General features: G+C 46.7%; 1 protein-coding gene across 1 annotated transcript in view; it reads left to right on the forward strand.

The window, feature by feature from the left end:
- CAPRIN1 (cell cycle associated protein 1) overlaps positions 1 to 17,824 on the forward strand; it is a 54,186-nt gene that overhangs the window by 10,052 nt on the left and 26,310 nt on the right. Inside the window, exons 3-4 of the mRNA XM_034932395.2 lie at positions 12,869 to 12,931; positions 13,043 to 13,129. Of these exons, the coding sequence (XP_034788286.1) occupies positions 12,869 to 12,931; positions 13,043 to 13,129 (150 nt within the window). The remainder of the gene's footprint in view (positions 1 to 12,868; positions 12,932 to 13,042; positions 13,130 to 17,824) is intronic.

A 17,824-nucleotide genomic window follows, 5' to 3' on the forward strand; every position in this document is an offset into this window, starting at 1 on the left:
CTAAGCCTCCCAAGTAGCTGGTATTACAGGCAACCACCACCGCACCTGGCTAATTTTCTGTATTTTTAGTAGAGACCAGGTTTCATCATGTTGCCCAGGCTGGTCTCAAACTCCTGACCTCAGGAGATTCGTCCACTTTGGCCTCCCAAAGTGTTGAGATTACAGGCATGAGCCACTGCACCTGGCCTAGGTTAGCATTCTTATGCCATTCTTAGCGTTCAGAAATCCAGCATTCCCGACAGGTGTTCATTCAGCCTCTGCTTTAACCAGTCTTCCAGGGCCTGGTAGAGTGCTCGTTTCTCAATGAAAATTTGTTTCATTGGTGTGCCACTCTTTAAGTTCTTGGTGGTAGAAGTATATCCTTACCGGCCGGGCACAATGGCTCATGCCTGTAATCCTAACACTTTTGGGAGGCTGAGGCGGGCAGATCTCCTGATGTCAGGAGTTCGAGATCAGCCTGGCCAACATGGTGAAACCCCGTCTCTACTAAAAATACAAAAATTAGCTGTGCGTAGTGGCTCATGCCTGTAATCCCAGTTACCTGGAAGTCTGAGGCAGGAGAATCGCTGGAACCTGGGAGGCAGAGGCTGCATGAGCCAAGATCGCACCACTACACTCCAGCATGGGTGACACAGCGAGAGTCTGTCTCAAAAAAAAAAAAAAAAAAAAAAGCATATCCTTACCACCACTGTTGAATAGTCTTTGTTTTCTGGAACAGCATAGACTCCCGCTACATGAGCATGCTTTCAACATTTGAAGAAAGCTGCCATGGATCAGCTATGGATTGTAGTGTATGTTCTTTCTACCCTGCTTTTAAAAATTGAGGAAACTTTTGCTTACTATCTTTTTTGTCTTCTGGGGATTTCACTAGCTAACAATACTCAGTTGAATTTGTGGAGGGCAAATAGGAGACAGTCAGCTGCCTACCATTGTGGGCAAAGTCAAAACTCGTAATTGTCTAAGTGAAGAACAGAGAATGTGGGGATTGGGGACTTGAAATAATACCTGGAAAAACTGGTAAAGATTGGACCGGGCGCGGTGGCTCACGCCTGTAATCCCAGCACTTTGGGAGGCCGAGGCGGGCGGATAACGAGGTCAGGAGATCAAGACCATCTTGGCTAACGTGGTGAAACCCCGTCTCTCCTAAAAATACAAAAAATTAGCCGGGCGTGGTGGTGGGCGCCTGTAGTCCCAGCTACTCGGGAGGCTGAGGCAGGAGAATGGCGTGAACCTAGGAGGCAGAGCTTGCAGTGAGCCGAGATCACGCCACTGCACTCCAGCCTGGGCGACAGAGCAAAACTCTGTCTCAAAAAAAAAAAAAAAAAGGAAAACTGCTAAAGATTATGGAAAGTTGAGAGGAAAAGAAATATTTTGTCTTTGCAAAAGTTGGTACAGTACTCTAGAAGTGATTTATTTGGCCTGGATACATAAAGTATAGCTAGGTGCTCTTAACTACTTTGGTTATTTTAGGCTTCATTTTTAAGTATTCCCTCTCAGTTTAGACATCTCCTTATTTGAGAATAGGAGTTACGAAGTTTTCCTGGATAGCCAAGTTAGTTTTTTTCAGATGTTTCCTCCTAATCTTTCTTCTGACTATTTAAAATTGTCTAGTTGAAGAATTTTTAGGGTTTTTTGGAGTTTATCATCTCTCTTTGCTATTTATTTTTAATTGCATAATTAAAAATTTCTTCTTAAATTTTTTATTTGTGGAATTTGTTGGCTATAACAATAAAGAAGCAAAGCCCAGGAGGACATCTATCATGGATATCCCTCTTCTGGCACCCTAATGGCACCTACTGAACTTAATTTAAAAAATCCATTTCAAGAAAGTAACTTTGGTGGTGATGAAAAACTTCTTGGGAAGAATGGAAGATCTAGATGTATTGCAATTCAGCACAACATAATAATCTGATTGGAGAAAGGAAGAAAACAGCAGCAGCAGAGGCAGAGCTGGAATGTAGCAACAGCTGGAATCCAGAATGACATTCTAAGGGGGAGGGTTGTTAAGGCACAAATGATTTTTCTGGGATTTAAGACCTTACTTAGGTAAGTTATTTAACTGTGTCTTTCAATTTACAGTTAGGTGAAATATGATTGATAGTAATGCCTCCCTGATAGGGTTAGCTACCTTTTAAATTTGAATGTCTGTTACATAGTGAATACTGTCAACTATTAAAAGCAGTAAAGAAACAGGATATAGAGCGAGACTGGATAGCACTTGTTGGAATAATTATTTCCCAGTACCACATGACTCTGACATCTACTGGATGTGGTCACACCTCTCCCATGATTCCCCCTTAAAGACTCTGGGTAATCTGGGAAATGGCCTGATTTTTATCTTGCTCATATGTGTGCTGTAAATGGATTTTTAATACACTTAGGATACTCAGCTGAAAAGGAACTCTAAATTGAATTTCAAGTTAGAAAGGCTCTAAGAGGGCAGGTGTGTGTTATCAACATTGTAACGTAGTAGGCTTTCTGATGAAGATAGTTTTTTTTTTGAGATGGAGTTTCGCCCTTGTTGCCCAGGCTGGAGTGCAATGGTGTGATCTCAGCTCACCACTACCTCCACCTCCCGGGTTCAAGCAGTTCTCCTGCCTCACCCTCCCTAGTAGCTGTGTTTACAGGCATGTGCCACCATGGCTGGCTAATTTTGTATTTTTAGTAGAGACGGGGTTTCTCCATGTTGGTCAGGCTGGTCTTGAACTCCTGACCTCAGGTGATCCACCTGTCTCGGCCTCCCAGAGTGCTGGGATTACAGGTGTGAGCCACCGCGCCTGGCCTGAAGATACATTTTTTTTTTTTCTTTTTTATTGATCATTCTTGGGTGTTTCTCGCAGAGGGGGATTTGGCAGGGTCACAGGACAATAGTGGAGGGAAGGTCAGCAGATAAACAAGTGAACAAAGTTCTCTGGTTTTCCTAGGCAGAGGACCCTGAGGCCTTCCGCAGTGTTTGTGTCCCTGGGTACTTGAGATTAAGGAGTGGTGATGACTCTTAACGAACATGCTGCCTTCAAGCATCTGTTTAACAAAGCACATCTTGCACCGCCCTTAATCCATTCAACCCTGAGTGGATACAGCACATGTTTCAGAGAGCACAGGGTTGGGGGTAAGGTCACAGATCAACAGGATCCCAAGGCAGAAGAATTTTTCTTAGTACAGAACAAAATGAAAAGTCTCCCATGTCTACCTCTTTCTACACAGACACAGCAACCATCCGATTTCTCAATCTTTTCCCCACCTTTCCCCCCTTTCTATTCCACAAAACCGCCATTGTCTTCATGGCCCGTTCTCAATGAGCTGTTGAGTACACCTCCCAGATGGGGTGGTGGCCGGGCAGAGGAGCTCCTCACTTCCCAGTAGGGGCGGCCGGGCAGAAGCGCCCCTCACCTCCCGGACGGGGCGGCTGGCCGGGCGGGGGGCTGACCCCCCACCTCCCTCCCGGACAGGGCGGCTGGCCGGGCAGAGGGGCTCCTCACTTCCCAGTAGGGGCGGCCGGGCAGAGGCGCCCCTCACTTCCCCGACGGGGCGGCTGGCCCGGCGGGGGGCTGACCCCCCCACCTCCCTCCCGGAGGGAGCGGCTGGCCGGGCAGAGGGGCTCCTCACTTCCCGGTAGGGGTGGCCGGGCAGAGGCGCCCCTCACCTCCCGGACAGGGCGGCTGGCCGGGCGGGGCCTGACCCCCCCACCTCCCTCCCAGACGGGGCGGCTGGCCGGGCGGGGGGCTGACCCCCCACCTCCCTCCCGGACGGGGCGGCTGGCCGGGCGGGGGGCTGACCCCCCCACCTCCCTCCCGGACGGGGCGGCTGGCCGGGCGGGGGGCTGACCCCCCCACCTCCCTCCCGGACGGGGCGGCTGGCCGGGCGGGGGGCTGACCCCCCCACCTCCCTCCCGGACGGGGCGGCTGGCCGGGCAGAGGGGCTCCTCACTTCCCAGAAGGGGCGGCCGGGCAGAGGCGCCCCTCACCTCCCGGATGGGGCAGCTGGCCAGGCGGGGGGCTGACCCCCCCACCTCCCTCCCGGACGAGGCGGCTGGCCGGGCAGAGGGGCTCCTCACTTCCCGGTAGGGGCGGCCGTGCAGAGGCACCCCTCGCCTCCCGGACGGGGCGGCTGGCCAGGCGGGGGGCTGACCCCCCCACCTCCCTCCCGGATGAGGCGGCTGGCCGGGCAGAGGGGCTCCTCACTTCCCGGTAGGGGCAGCCGGGCAGAGGTGCCCCTCACCTCCCGGACGGGGCGGCTGGCCAGGCGGGGGGCTGACCCCCCCACCTCCCTCCCAGATGAGGAGGGAGGACGCTCCTCACTTCTCAGACGGGGTGGCTGCCGGGCGGAGGGGCTCCTCACTTCTCAGACGGGGCGGTTGCCAGGCAGAGGGTCTCCTCACTTCTCAGACAGGGCGGCCGGGCAGAGACGCTCCTCACATCCCGGACGGGGCGGCAGGGCAGAGGTGCTCCCCACATCTCAGACGATGGGCGGCCGGGCAGAGACGCTCCTCACTTCCCAGATGTGATGGCGGCCGGGAAGAGGCGCTCCTCACTTCCTAGATGGGATGGCGGCTGGGCAGAGACGCTCCTCACTTTCCAGACTGGGCAGCCAGGCAGAGGGGCTCCTCACATCCCAGACGATGGGCAGTCAGGCGGAGACGCTCCTCACTTCCCAGACGGGGTGGCTGCCAGGCAGAGGCTGCAATCTCGGCACTTAGGGAGGCCAAGGCAGGCGGCTGGGAGGTGGTTGTAGCGAGCCGAGATCACGCCACTGCACTCCAGCCTGGGCGCCATTGAGCACTGAGTTAACGAGACTCCGTCTGCAATCCCGGCACCTCGGGAGGCCGAGGCTGGCGGATCACTCGCGGTTAGGAGCTGGAGACCAGCCCAGCTGACACATCGAAACCCCGTCTCCACCAAAAAAATTCGAAAACCAGTCAGGCGTGGCGGCGCACGCCTGCAATTGCAGGCACTCGGCAGGCTGAGGCAGGAGAATCGGGCAGGGAGGTTGCAGTGAGCTGAGATGGCAGCAGTACCGTCCAGCTTCGGCTCGGCATCAGAGGGAGACCGTGGAAAGAGGGGAGAGGGGAGAGGGGAGACGGGGGAGGGGGGAGGGGAGACGGGGGAGGGGGGAGGGGAGACGGGGGAGGGGGGAGGGGAGACGGGGGAGGGGGGAGGGGAGACGGGGGAGGGGGGAGGGGGGAGAGGGAGCTCTATCTACCACACAGTCCTTCTCTGAATATCGAAGATACATTTTTATGCTAGGAAAATGGTTTCATTCTCTAGGAAAAATACTTGATATCTTATTTTATTTGTTTCATGAGTAGCTGACCAATTTACTGTTACCTCTCCTGCTGCTGTTAGCCATGTTCCAGCCCAGGAAAGAATAAAGCTGTGTCTGTCTGGAGCCCTTTATTACTCCTATCTTTACCATTCTGTTCTTAGTATAATGTTGGATCTGTCAATGTGACAAGCTATTCCTTGTATATTCGCTTAGTTCATGCTGTAAATTTTAACACCAGTGGACAAATTTTCTAGTTGGACTTTAATGTAAACCATTTGAATAGGAAGTGACAATAGGAATGAAGCCACTTAAGATGGCATCATTTTTCTCTTGAGTAGTCTGTGCTTTCAAAGATTAGGCAAATTGTATTTGGAGAAGTACAGATACCATATCCTTTTCCTTATCACGGAAGGCCACTTAAGGAGTAAGCTGAGATTGCAAGCTATAGTAATCTTTATAGCTATAGTAATAGCTACTTTCATTTTGAAAAGTAAAAAATTAGACCAATTGTCGTAAGAGGCTTTCTGTTTATAGTGTACATTTTGGTATTTACCACTTAGTTTAACTTCTGAGGTGTCAGCTAAGAATGCAAGATTTAACAAAAGTACTACTTACAAATGGCAGTGGTAAGCCTTTGTTTTTTCTCTCTCACCTCTCCTTCTCAAAGGTGGTAACCCCTAAGTGTTCAGATCATAAACGAGTGTTCTCTTTATGAGATAGTTACTAGGTTAGATTCGTAAACTGGTCTAGAAATCCAGCCACAGTTCAAGTTTTCTGGGTTGTTTAAAGTTTCAACTTTAAAGTTTATTGAACAACTTACTTCCAAATTAAAGCTGCTGTATAATGGTTTTTTTTTTTTTTTTTTTTTGAGATGGAGTCTCACTCTGTTGCCCAGGCTGGAGTGCAGGGGCGCTATCTCGGCTCACTGCAAGCTCCACCTCCCGGGTTCTCACCTTTCTCCTGCCTCAGCCTCCTGAGTAGCTGGGACTACAGGTGCCCGCCACCACGCCCGACTAATTTTTTTTTTGTATTTTTAGTAGAGACAGGGTTTCACCTTGTTAGCCAGGATGGTCTCGATCTCCTGACCTCGTGATCTGCTCGCCTTGGCCTCCCAAAGTGCTGGGATTACAGGCGTGAGCCACTGCACCCGGCCCCGTATAATGGTTTTTAAGGTCACTAATCATACCATATGTTTGATTCAGAATAATTTATTTCCAGGTTCTACTGGGCTATTACAAGTTAATTACAATGTATTTGAACGAGATGAGTGTTTCTCAAACTTTAGCATGCATCAGAATCACCCAGAAGACTCAATACCCACTACAAAATGCTGGGTTCCCCCAGCCACCACTGAGTTTCTGATTCAGTAGGTCTGGGGTAGTGCCTGAGAATTTGTGTTTCTAACAAGTCGCCAGTTGATGCTGATGTTGCTGGTTTGGGGCCTACAGTTTTAAAAATCACTGACGTAAACCAACATAGGGTCTCTGCTCTGCAGAGATCTGATTATATATAATAGTGAAAGTCCTTCCCAGCTCAGATTCCATGGTGATAAAGTTCTTTGTATACCTCAATAGCTGAGAGATCAGGAAATCCTATATTTTACTGATAAGGGAAAAACTCGTGTCTTTTAATTAAGTTTTTATTGTCATCCTGCAGTTTTCTTAATAAGTTTTGGTATTTCCTCTTTTGAGTGCTGTTTCTTAGAAACTTTGATCAGACTTAGGATCCTGCTTTCCTGAAGCTTAGGCAAGGACAGGGGATAGGATATTTGTAATAGTAGTGTAGAAAATGTTAACAGCCATGGAAGAACATGTGTAATGCTATGATGAAACTTTCTTTTTTTATTGTGGTTAGAAAAATGTTATATGGATGAACTGTAGTTTCTTTTGATCTCACTCTTGGTCAGGCTGGAGTGTGATAGCGCGATCACACGTTGAGGCTACTCACTGCAGCCTCAACCTCCCCAGACTCAGTGATCCTCCTACCTGCACCTCCTGGGACTGCAGGTGCGCGCCACCAGGCCCGGCTACTTTTTGTATTTTTTGCAGAGACAGGGTTTTGCCATGTTGCCTGGGCTGGTCTTGAACTCCTACTCTTGAGCTCAGATGGTTTCCTCACCTTGGCCTGTCAAAGTGCTAAAGTGCTAGGATTACAGGTGTGAGCCACTGTGCTTGGCCAAGACCTGTAGTTTCTGTACCTTTTTAATTTATTTTTATTTATTTATTTTTTATTTTTTTTGAGACAGGTTCTCACTCTGTCACCCAGGCTGGAGTGCAGTGGCACGATCTTGGCTCTCTGCAACCTCTGCCTCCTGGGTTCAAGCAGTTCTCCTGCCTCAGCCTCCCGAGTAGCTGGGATTACAGGTGGCCGCCTCCACACCCGGCTCATTTTTGTATTTTTAGTAGAGACGGGGTTTCACCATATTGGCCAGGCTGGTCTCGAACTCCTGACCTTGTGATCCGCCTGCCTCGGCCTCCCAAAGTGCTGGAATTACAGGCGTGAGCCACTGTGCCTGGCCACCTTTTTTATTTATTTATTTTTTTGAGACGGAGTCTCACTCTGTTGTCCAGGCTGGAGTGCAGTGGCATGGTCTTGGCTCACTGCAACCTCCACCTTCTGCCTCAGCCTCCCGAGTAGCTGGGACTACAAGCACATGCCACCATGCCTGGCTAATTTTTGTATTTTTTTTTTTTTTTCAGTAGAGTTAGGGTTTCACCATGTTGGCCAGGCTGGTCTCCAACTCTTGACCTTGTGATCCACCCGCCTCAGCCTCCTGAAGTGCTAGCATTACAGGCGTGAGCCATCACACCCAGCATTTTTTTTTTTTTTTTTAAGACAGTCTTACTCTGTTTCCCGGGCTGGAATGCAGTGACACAATCTCGACTCAGTGTAGTCTCCACCTCCTGGGTTCAAGTGATTCTCGTGCCTCAGCCTGCTGAGTAGCTGGGATTACAAGTTCATGCCACCACGCCCAGCTAATTTTTGTATTTTTGGTAGAGACGAGATTTTGTCATGTTGACCAAGATGGTCTTGAACTCCTGACCTCAAGTGATCTGCCTGCCTTGGCCTCCCAAAGTGTTGGGATTACAGGTGTGAGCCATGGCGTCGGGACCTGTACCTTTGATTTACTACATTTTTTTGATTGGGCAATTCAGTTCGCTGGGTATAAGGAACTGTGGTCTGCTCTTTGAAAATTCTGTAAAAGAGTCTTGAGATTGTTGAGTTATGATTTATATACTTATTTCCTTACAGTAAACTCATCAGTTCTTCACCTTTTAAAAATCTCAGTTATTGGATTGAAACATGAGAAATATGTTAATAGTAATACTAAATCAGAATAAATAGGCATATGAGCTTTAATAAAATGCACAGTTGTTTTTTTTTAAATTTTTATTTTATTGGCCACGATACTGTGCTGTCACCCAGGCTGGAGAGCAGTCGTGCACATCACGACTTCCGACTTGTGGTCTCGTGATCATCCTGTCAGCCTCTCAAGTAGCTAGGACCATAGGCACTAAGTTAAAAAATTTCCACACCTCGGTAGTTTTTAAATTTTTTGTAGAGACAGGTTCTCACTATGTTGTCCAGGCTGGTCTTGAACTCCTGGCCTCAAGTGATCCTTCTGCCTTGGCCTCCCAAAGTGCTGGGATTGCAGGCCTGAGCAACCATGCCTGGCCATAATGTGTCGATCTTTATTTTGGCTATGCAGGGTTCTTTTTGCATACTTTCTTTTGTCATAATGTTCCATGAAGATGTGTACCATGAAGCTGAGTTTCACATACTGGCTGTTTCCCTTTTCATTTCCCCTTTAACCTTGTTCCAGTTATTGCCGTGTAACAGATTAATCCAAAATTTAAGGGATTAAAACCATGATTTTCTTATGCACAAAGATTCTGCCTGTCAGGGATTCAGACAGGGCACACAGGAGTTTTGATGTTTCTGTTCGATGACACTGGGGGCCTCGTGGGAAGACTAAGACTTGTTCATTCATATGTTTGTTGCTTGGACTAAAATGAGTAGAACCACAGGGATTGCTGATCAGAAGCAAGAGGACTTTCTTCATGGCATGGCTTCCTCATGATGTGGCAGTCTCAGAGTTACTGTATTTGTATGATGGCTGAAGGCTCCAAATACAGGTGTTTGGATCACCAGCAAACAAGGCAGAGATAGATTGCTTTTATGACTCAGCCTTGGAAATCATACAGCATCACTTATACAGTACTCTTGGTTGAAGCTCACTCAAGTACAATGGCAGGGGAAGTAGACTAGTTGTTAATGGAGTAGTGCCAAGGTCACATTTTAGAACAGTATGTGAGACTGCATGCAGATTTTGTAGCTATCTTTGGAAAATGTAATCTGCGATAGCTCTCGGTTTGGATGAATTCTAAATTTGTTATTGTGTAGAAAATTGGAGGTTTTCTACTCTAGGATAGCTTGTCCTACTATAGGATAGTATAGGTTCATAATTAAGGATTGTTATTGGTGAGAGTCCTAACAATGTACTGAAGTCTGTCAATTTTAGTATCTTTTCTGTTGCGTGGAATTCTTATTGTTTTCATTATACAAACTATATGTTCATTGCACAGTAGTTAAGTGTATAAAACAAAGCAAAAGGAACACAGCTCTGGCTATAATTTTACCACTCAGGTACCATTCTTACCTTTTTCATTGTTTATCTTTTTATATTTATTTTCATCGCTACACAAACATTTTTTAGGAGTTTGATTCTACCTCCATTTTGGTTAGATATACAAACTCTACCCCATGAGGGATGTATGGTGTATTTCTAGATTTAGCAAAAATTTTCTTGAAAAATGTACAATACTATAGAAAAATGAAGATAGTAAATACCAGGTATAAGTTAATAACAGTGTTTCTTTTGTTCAGTAATAATGAACTGTGTACTAGCAGTGAACTTTAGGCCCTCCTATTTGCGTATTTTCTGTTTGTATATTTTTAAATAGAGGAATTGTGATTATAATATTATTTTGGAATATCCTAAATCATAAATTCAAAACTTATTTAGTTTTTTTTTTTTTTTTTAGATGGAGTCTCGCTTTGTCCCAGGCTGGAGTGCAGTGGCATGATCTCAGCTCTCTGCAACCTCTGCCTCCTGGGTTCAAGCGATTCTCCTGCCTCAGCCTTCTGAGTAGCTGGGATTACAAGTGCGCGCCACCATGCCCGGCTACTTTTTGTATTTTTGGTAGAGACGGGGTTTCACAATGTTGGCCAGGCTGGTCTTGAACTCATGACCTTGTTATCTGCCGACGTTGGCCTCCCAAAATGCTGGGATTACAGGTGTGAGCCACCGGGCCTGGTCTAGTTTTTTATTTCTTAAAAATAGCCTACCCTTTAAGCAAATAGAATTTTTTATTTTAAAAATTTTTAGCTTCCCAAGCTTATGAGTCTTCCCTTTTCTTCCCTTTTAAAAAAGAGAATGAACTATCTGTTGATCCTCAGAGTATTGTGAGGTAATTGGACACATCTTCTGCACCTGGGGTCAGGTCTGTCATATCAGTGTAAAACAAAAAAAATTTTTTTTTTCCCTCAAATCAGTAGACTGAAATTTTATACCTGTTTATTTGGAGGCTTATAGATGGTGTGAAATAGTTCATCTAATAATAAAATTGGGTACTATTAAAAGCCTTTAATGTCTTAGTGATTATCTTGGTTTTATTTACCTCCAGTGTTAGGAAGGAATTGTGGTAGGGTTTTCAATTTGGGGTAGAATGGCTAGGCAAGTTGACATTTGTTTATGGTACAAAGAAAATAGATCATTTGACCTAAAAAAAAAAAAAGAAAAAGCAAAACTTATTACCATTGCTTTTAAACTGGCTTCTGTGGTTTCTGAATGCCCTTTATTAGAATTTAACTTTGTACTTTGTTTCACAATTTTATTATTGGTAAGGGGGTAAGGAACTATGTATGTTCATGATTTATTGGGATTAAGTGTTGTCCTGTTAATTTAGATTTATCCTCATTCACTGTCCTCTGACCTTTACAATAATAATAGTTTGTGACTCTGTTGCATTACCTGAATATCTGTGGGGTCTTACTTAATAGTAGCCTGGGAAACCTGCAAAGTTTTAATCTTAGCAAGAAAATAGGATCTTAAACCAGATGTTAGTTTTCTGTCCTCACCCTTGAACTAACAAAGCAAAGCTGTTGACTTGTGTATTAGTGAGGTGGTAGCTATCTTGTTAAAGATAAATGGATGAAGTACATTAAAGACAATATGCCCATGAGTTTATTCAGAAAAAAAATACTTTTTTTCCCCTTGGGGTGGGGAGCAGCGTCTCACACTGTCGCCTAGGCTGGAGTTTTGGCATTATTTCAGCTAACTGCAGCCTTCACTTCCAGGGTTCAAGTGATTCTCCCACCTCAACCTCCCAAGTACCTGGGACCACAGTCTCGTACCACCATACCCAGCTAATTTTTGTGTTTTTTGGTAGAGATGGGGTTTCATCATGTTGGCCAGGCTGGTCTTAATCTCCTGACCTCAAATGATCCACCCACCTTGGCCTTCCAGAATGCTGGGATTACAGGCGGGAGCCACCGTGCCTGGCCTGAAAAAATACTCTTTTTTTTTTTTTTTTTGGATGCAAAATTTCACTCTTGTTGCCCAGGCTGGAGTGCAATGGTGCGATCTCGGCTCACCGCAGCCTCTGCCTCTTGGGTTCAAGTGATTCTCCTGCCTCAGCCTCCTGAGTAGCTGGGATTACAGGCATGCACCACCATGCCCAGCTAATTTTGTATTTTTAGTAGAGACGAGGTTTCTCCATGTTGGTCAGGCTGGTCTCGAACTCCTGACCTCAGGTGATCCGCCCACCTTGGCCTCCCAAAGTGCTGGGATTACAGGTGTGGGCCACCGTGTTCAGCCTAAAAATACTCTTATATCACCTAGTCACATGAATTCTTTGGGGAGAGGGAGAGGCAAAAATTTAACTTGATAAATGTCTGATATGCTCACTTGGGTATAAGCAGGATCCTAACCAAATTGTGGCCCTTACCCATGTGGGTAGGAGCCATATGCCTAGTCCATCTAATACTCTTTCTTGATTAAGCTAAAGAATGAATAATGTTGTGCCATTGGTTTACAATACAGCCTTTGATATCATTCAGCAATGGTTGGAGTATATCTAAAAAGTTTTATGTACTTAGGCTGGGCGCGGTGGCTCATGCCTGTAATCCTAGCACTTGGGGAGGCCGAGGCAGGTGGATCACCTGAGGTCAGGAGTTTGAGATCAGCCTGGCCACATGGTGAAACCCTGTCTCTACAAAAAATACAAAAAATTTAGCTGGGCATGGTGGTGAGTGCCTGTAATCCCAGCTACTTTAGGGGCTGATGCAGTAGAATAGCTTGAACGTGGGAGGCAGAGGTTGCATTGAGACAAGATCGTGCCATTGCACGCTAGCCTGGGTGACAAGAGCGAAACTCTGTCTCAAAAAAAAAATTTTTATGTACTTAAACTGGAATATATCTTAAAAGTTTATTTAAGTCAAAATTTGAGACAAACTTAGAGGATTGTGAGGGTTTTGTCAAGCATGCTTAAGCTGGTATATACCTTCAAAACGGAATGTAATTCTTTTTTTTCTTTTAACATAGGGTAAGCTTGATGACTACCAGGAACGAATGAACAAAGGGGAAAGGCTTAATCAAGATCAGCTGGTAAAGATGTTATATTTTTATTTTAGACCTAATGCTCACTATTTTAAAGACAAAAATTAATTCTGTGGTTTTTTGTCTTTCCAGTAAAGTTTGGGTTCTTTGTCATTTTAGGATGCCGTTTCTAAGTACCAGGAAGTCACAAATAATTTGGAGTTTGCAAAAGAATTACAGAGGAGTTTCATGGCACTAAGTCAAGATGTAAGTAAAAGAAAGTATACATGTTTATGAAATACTTTTGTTGTTTCTTTGGGTTTTAGTCCTTCCATTACTATTGATAAGCTCTCTGCAAGGTGAGACAGTTGTATCCAATTATATCTAAGATGCCTTCACATTCCGTAAAGTAAAATGTAACACCTGAAAGATGTCTTTTAAAAATACTAAGTTTGAAATTGGGGGCGGTGGCATGTGCTTGTAGCCCTGGCTCCTCAATAGGTTGAGGCCAAGAGTTCATGGCTGTGGTGCATATGATCGTTCCTGTGAATAGCCACCGCACTTCAGCCTGGGCAACGTGATAAAACCCCATCTCTAAAAAAAAAAAAAACATTAAATTTAAAATTTTTTTTAAAAGGACCAAGTTTGAGATTTGACAAACATGTATAGTAGCTATGCTAAAGGTCTCATTGGTTTAAAATGTTAGCTCTGCAAATACATAAAAATCAGATAGTCATTAGAAATACATAAATGTTTTTTATTTGTCATGTTCCTTATGTCTAATGACTCACAGTTTAAACTGTCAGAAAATAAAGAGGCTCGTTTATATAATTGGTAATTATTCTCTGCTTTAGGAACCTTAAGGGGTATGGCAAACTGATGTGCTCCTATATCAGCACTTGATCCAACTTAATAGTGGGTTTTTGATGTGACAAAAACCTTTGGGAATAAGGACAAAAGTTAAATGCAAGCAAAGTCAGATAATTTGTTGAGGCCAGAAAATTAAGCCATCTGAATAAGTGTCATCTTCTTTGGAGAAGACTAATAACATTGAAATACAGGCATGTACTCCATAATGATGTTTCAGTCAACTGTGGACCACATATATGATGATGGTCCCATAACATTGTAATACTGTATTTTTACTATACCTATTCTGTGTTTCGATATAAATACCTCTGTGTTACAGTTGCCTACAGTAGTCAGTACGGTAACATGCTGTACACATTTGTAGTCTAGGAGCTAATATGCTATACCACATAGCCTAGGTGTGTAGTAGATTGTACTATCTAGGCCGTGTAAGTACACTCCATGTTTGCACAATGATGAAATTCCCTACTGACATATTTCTCAGAATGTATCCTTGTTAAGTAATGTGTGACTATGTAAAGTTGCCTCTAATTTGCTGAAACAAAAAAGTTTATTATATGAGACAATGCAGTGTAGGGATTAAGAGATCAGATTCTAGAAACAGACTGCCCAGTTGAATCCTAATTTTGTGACTTGACTTTGTAGTTTGACCATGGATGAGTTACTTAATTTCACTGTTCTTGTATTAGTCAAGGTTTTCCAGAGAAACAGATCCAATAGGATAGAAAGGGGGCTGATGGGCAGAGGCCATCACAGTGCCTCGGTTTTCTAATCTGTAAAGTGGTAATAATAACCTCATACGGTTGTGCTTAGAACAGTATTTGACGCATAACTAATATATTTCAAGCACTTAATCCTTCTTTTGTTTGTTCGTCTTGTTTTGAGACAGAGTCTTGCTCTGTCGCCCAGGCTGGAGTGCAGTGCCGCTATCTCAGCTCACTGCAACCTCCGCCTCCTGAGTAACTGGGACTACAGACCTGCGCCACCATGCCAGTCTAATTTTTTAATTTTTAGTAGGGATGGGGTTTCACCATGTCAGCCAGGCTTGTCTCAAACTCCTGACCCCTCAGATGATCGGCCTGCCTCAGCCTCCCAAAGTGTTGGGATTACAGGTGTGAGCCAATGTGCCTAGCTTCAATTACTTAATCTTAGAATTACTTATTACATCTGATCAGGGAAGGAAAATCTTTGCTGAAAACAAAAAAAGTAATTTAATTTTGTACCTAGTGTCTTAGTCAACTTTGTGTTACTATAATGGAATGCCTGAGACCGGATAATTTATATAAAGAACAGAAATTTGTTTCTCACACTTCTGGATGCTGGGAAGTCCAAGATCAAGGTACCAGCATCTTGTTGCATTACTGTGTCCTCACCTGGTGGTAGAAGGCTTAAGGGCAAGCGAGAGTGATCATACTCCTGCAAGCTCTTTTTATAGTAGTATTAATTCATTCTAAATAGCTCCCAAAAGGCCCACCCTCCCAACACTATTGCGTTGGGAGGGTTAAGTTTCCAACACTTGAATTTTAGGGGGATGCATTCAGACCATAGCACCAAAGGAGAGATTTATTCCACTTAGCTTAATGAACCCTGCCCAATTTCTTTTTCTTGCTTTTTTAAAATAGAAGCAGGATTGCTATACAGTTTAATGTAACATCTATTTTGGAAGTTACTATCACTGTGTAATGAAAATACCTGTATCCTTTTTTGCTTTTCTTGTAACACTTTGGTATTTTCAGGACCTTTCTCTGAGCTTTAACTTCATTAGCAGAGCTTTTATTTATCTTTGATCCTTTGGTATACTTTCCACAATTATTAAACATGCTTTTTGTTTAGCATTCAAGAACTTCTTTAGCCTGGCTCCAGCCTACCTTTTCACCTTTTTCCTTCTTGAACTTTTCATTTCATACAGAATAGCTTTCTTTCTTATCTTCTTTTGCTTTGTTAACTTCCTTTCATATTCCTGTCCCTCTTCCTGTGTTTCCTGCCTCCACCTACCTATAAAGACCTTCCTGGGCAGGGTGTGGTTGCTCACGCCTGTAACCCCAGCACTTTGGAAGGCCGAGGTGGGTGGATCACCTGAGGTCAGGAGTTCGAGACCAGCCTGGCCAACATAGTGAAACCCTGTCTCTGCTAAAAATACAAAAATTAGCCGGGCTTGGCAGCACACACCTGTAATCCCAGGAGGCTGAGGCAGGAGAATTACTTGAATTCGAGAGGTAGAGGTGTCAGTGAGCCAAGATCCTGCCACTGCACTCCTGGGCAACAGAGTGAGACTCCATCTCAAAAAACAAACAAACAAAAAACACCTTCCTGGCTGGTCATGGTGGCTCATACCTGTAATCCTAGTATTTTAGGAGGCTGAGGTGAGAGGATCGCTTGAGGCCAGGAGTTCAAGACCCAAGACCAGCCTTGGAAACATAGACCTTGCCTCAAAAAACTTTTTTTAAATTATTTTTTATTTATTTATTTATTTTTTATTGATCATTCTTGGGTGTTTCTCACAGAGGGGGATTTGGCAGGGTCATAGGACAACAGTGGAGGGAAGGTCAGCAGATAAACAAGTGAACAAAGGTCTCTGGTTTTCCTAGGCAGAGGACCCTGAGGCCTTCCGCAGTGTTTGTGTCCCTGGGTACTTGAGATTAGGGAGTGGTGATGACTCTTAACGAACATGCTGCCTTCAAGCATCTGTTTAACAAAGCACATCTTGCACTGCCCTTAATCCATTGAACCTTGAGTGGACACAGCACATGTTTCAGAGAGCACAGGGTTGGGGGGTAAGGTCACAGATCAACAGGATCCCAAGGCAGAAGAATTTTTCTTAGTACAGAACAAAATGAAAAGTCTCCCATGTCTACTTCTTTCCACACAGACACGGCAACCATCCGATTTCTCAATCTTTTCCCCACCTTTCCCCGCTTTCTATTCCACAAAACCACCATTGTCATCATGGCCCGTTCTCAATGAGCTGTTGGGCACACCTCCCAGACGGGGTGGTGGCCGGGCAGAGGGGCTCCTCACTTCCCAGTAGGGGCGGCCGGGCAGAGGGGCCCCTCACCTCCTGGACAGGGTGGCTGGCCGGGCTGGGGGCCGACCCCCCCACCTCCCTCCTGGATGGGGCGGCTGGCCGGGCAGGGGGCTGACCCCCCCACCTCCCTCCCGGACAGGGCGGCTGGCCGGGCAGAGGGGCTCCTCACTTCCCAGTAGGGGCGGCCGGGCAGAGGCGCCCCTCACCTCCCGGACGAGGCGGCTGGCTGGGCGGGGGGCTGACCCCCCACCTCCCTCCCGGACGGGGTGGCTGGCCGGGCGGGGGGCTGACCCCCCCCACCTCCCTCCTGGACGGGGCGGCTGGCCGGGCGGGGGGCCGACACCCCCACGTCCCTCCCTGACGGGGCGGCTGGCCGGGCGGGGGGCTGACCCCCCACCTCCCTCCCGGACGGGGTGGCTGGCTGGGTGGGGGGCTGACCCCCCCATCTCCCTCCTGGACGGAGCGGCTGGCCGGGCAGAGGGGCTCCTCACTTCCCAGTAGGGGCGGCTGGGCAGAGGCGCCCCTCACCTCCCGGACGGGGCGGCTGGCCGGGCAGGGGGCTAACCCCCCCACCTCCCTCCCGGATGGGGCGGCTGCCGGGCGGAGACGCTCCTCACTTCCCAGACGGGGTGGCTGCTGGGCGGAGGGGCTCCTTACTTCTCAGACAGGGCGGCCGCCAGGCGGAGGGGCTCCTCACTTCTCAGACGGGGCGGTTGCCGGGCGGAGGGTCTCCTCCCTTCTCAGATGGGGTGGCTGGGCAGAGGCGCTCCTCACATCCCAGACGGGGCGGCGGGGCAAAGGCGCTCCCCACATCTCAGACGATGGGCGGCTGGGCAGAGATGCTCCTCACTTCCTAGATGGGATGGCGGCCGGGAAGAGGCGCTCCTCACTTCCTAGATGGGATGGTGGCCGGGCAGAGGCGCTCCTCACTTTCCAGACTGGGCAGCCAGGCAGAGGGGCTCCTCACATCCCAGACGATGGGCGGCCAGGCAGAGACGCTCCTCACTTCCTAGACGGGGTGGCGGCCGGGCAGAGGCTGCACTCTGGGCACTTTGGGAGGCCAAGGC

The sequence above is a fragment of the Pan paniscus genome, chromosome 9 (genome assembly GCF_029289425.2).
Source record: "Pan paniscus chromosome 9, NHGRI_mPanPan1-v2.0_pri, whole genome shotgun sequence".
Taxonomy (NCBI): Eukaryota; Metazoa; Chordata; class Mammalia; order Primates; family Hominidae; genus Pan; species Pan paniscus.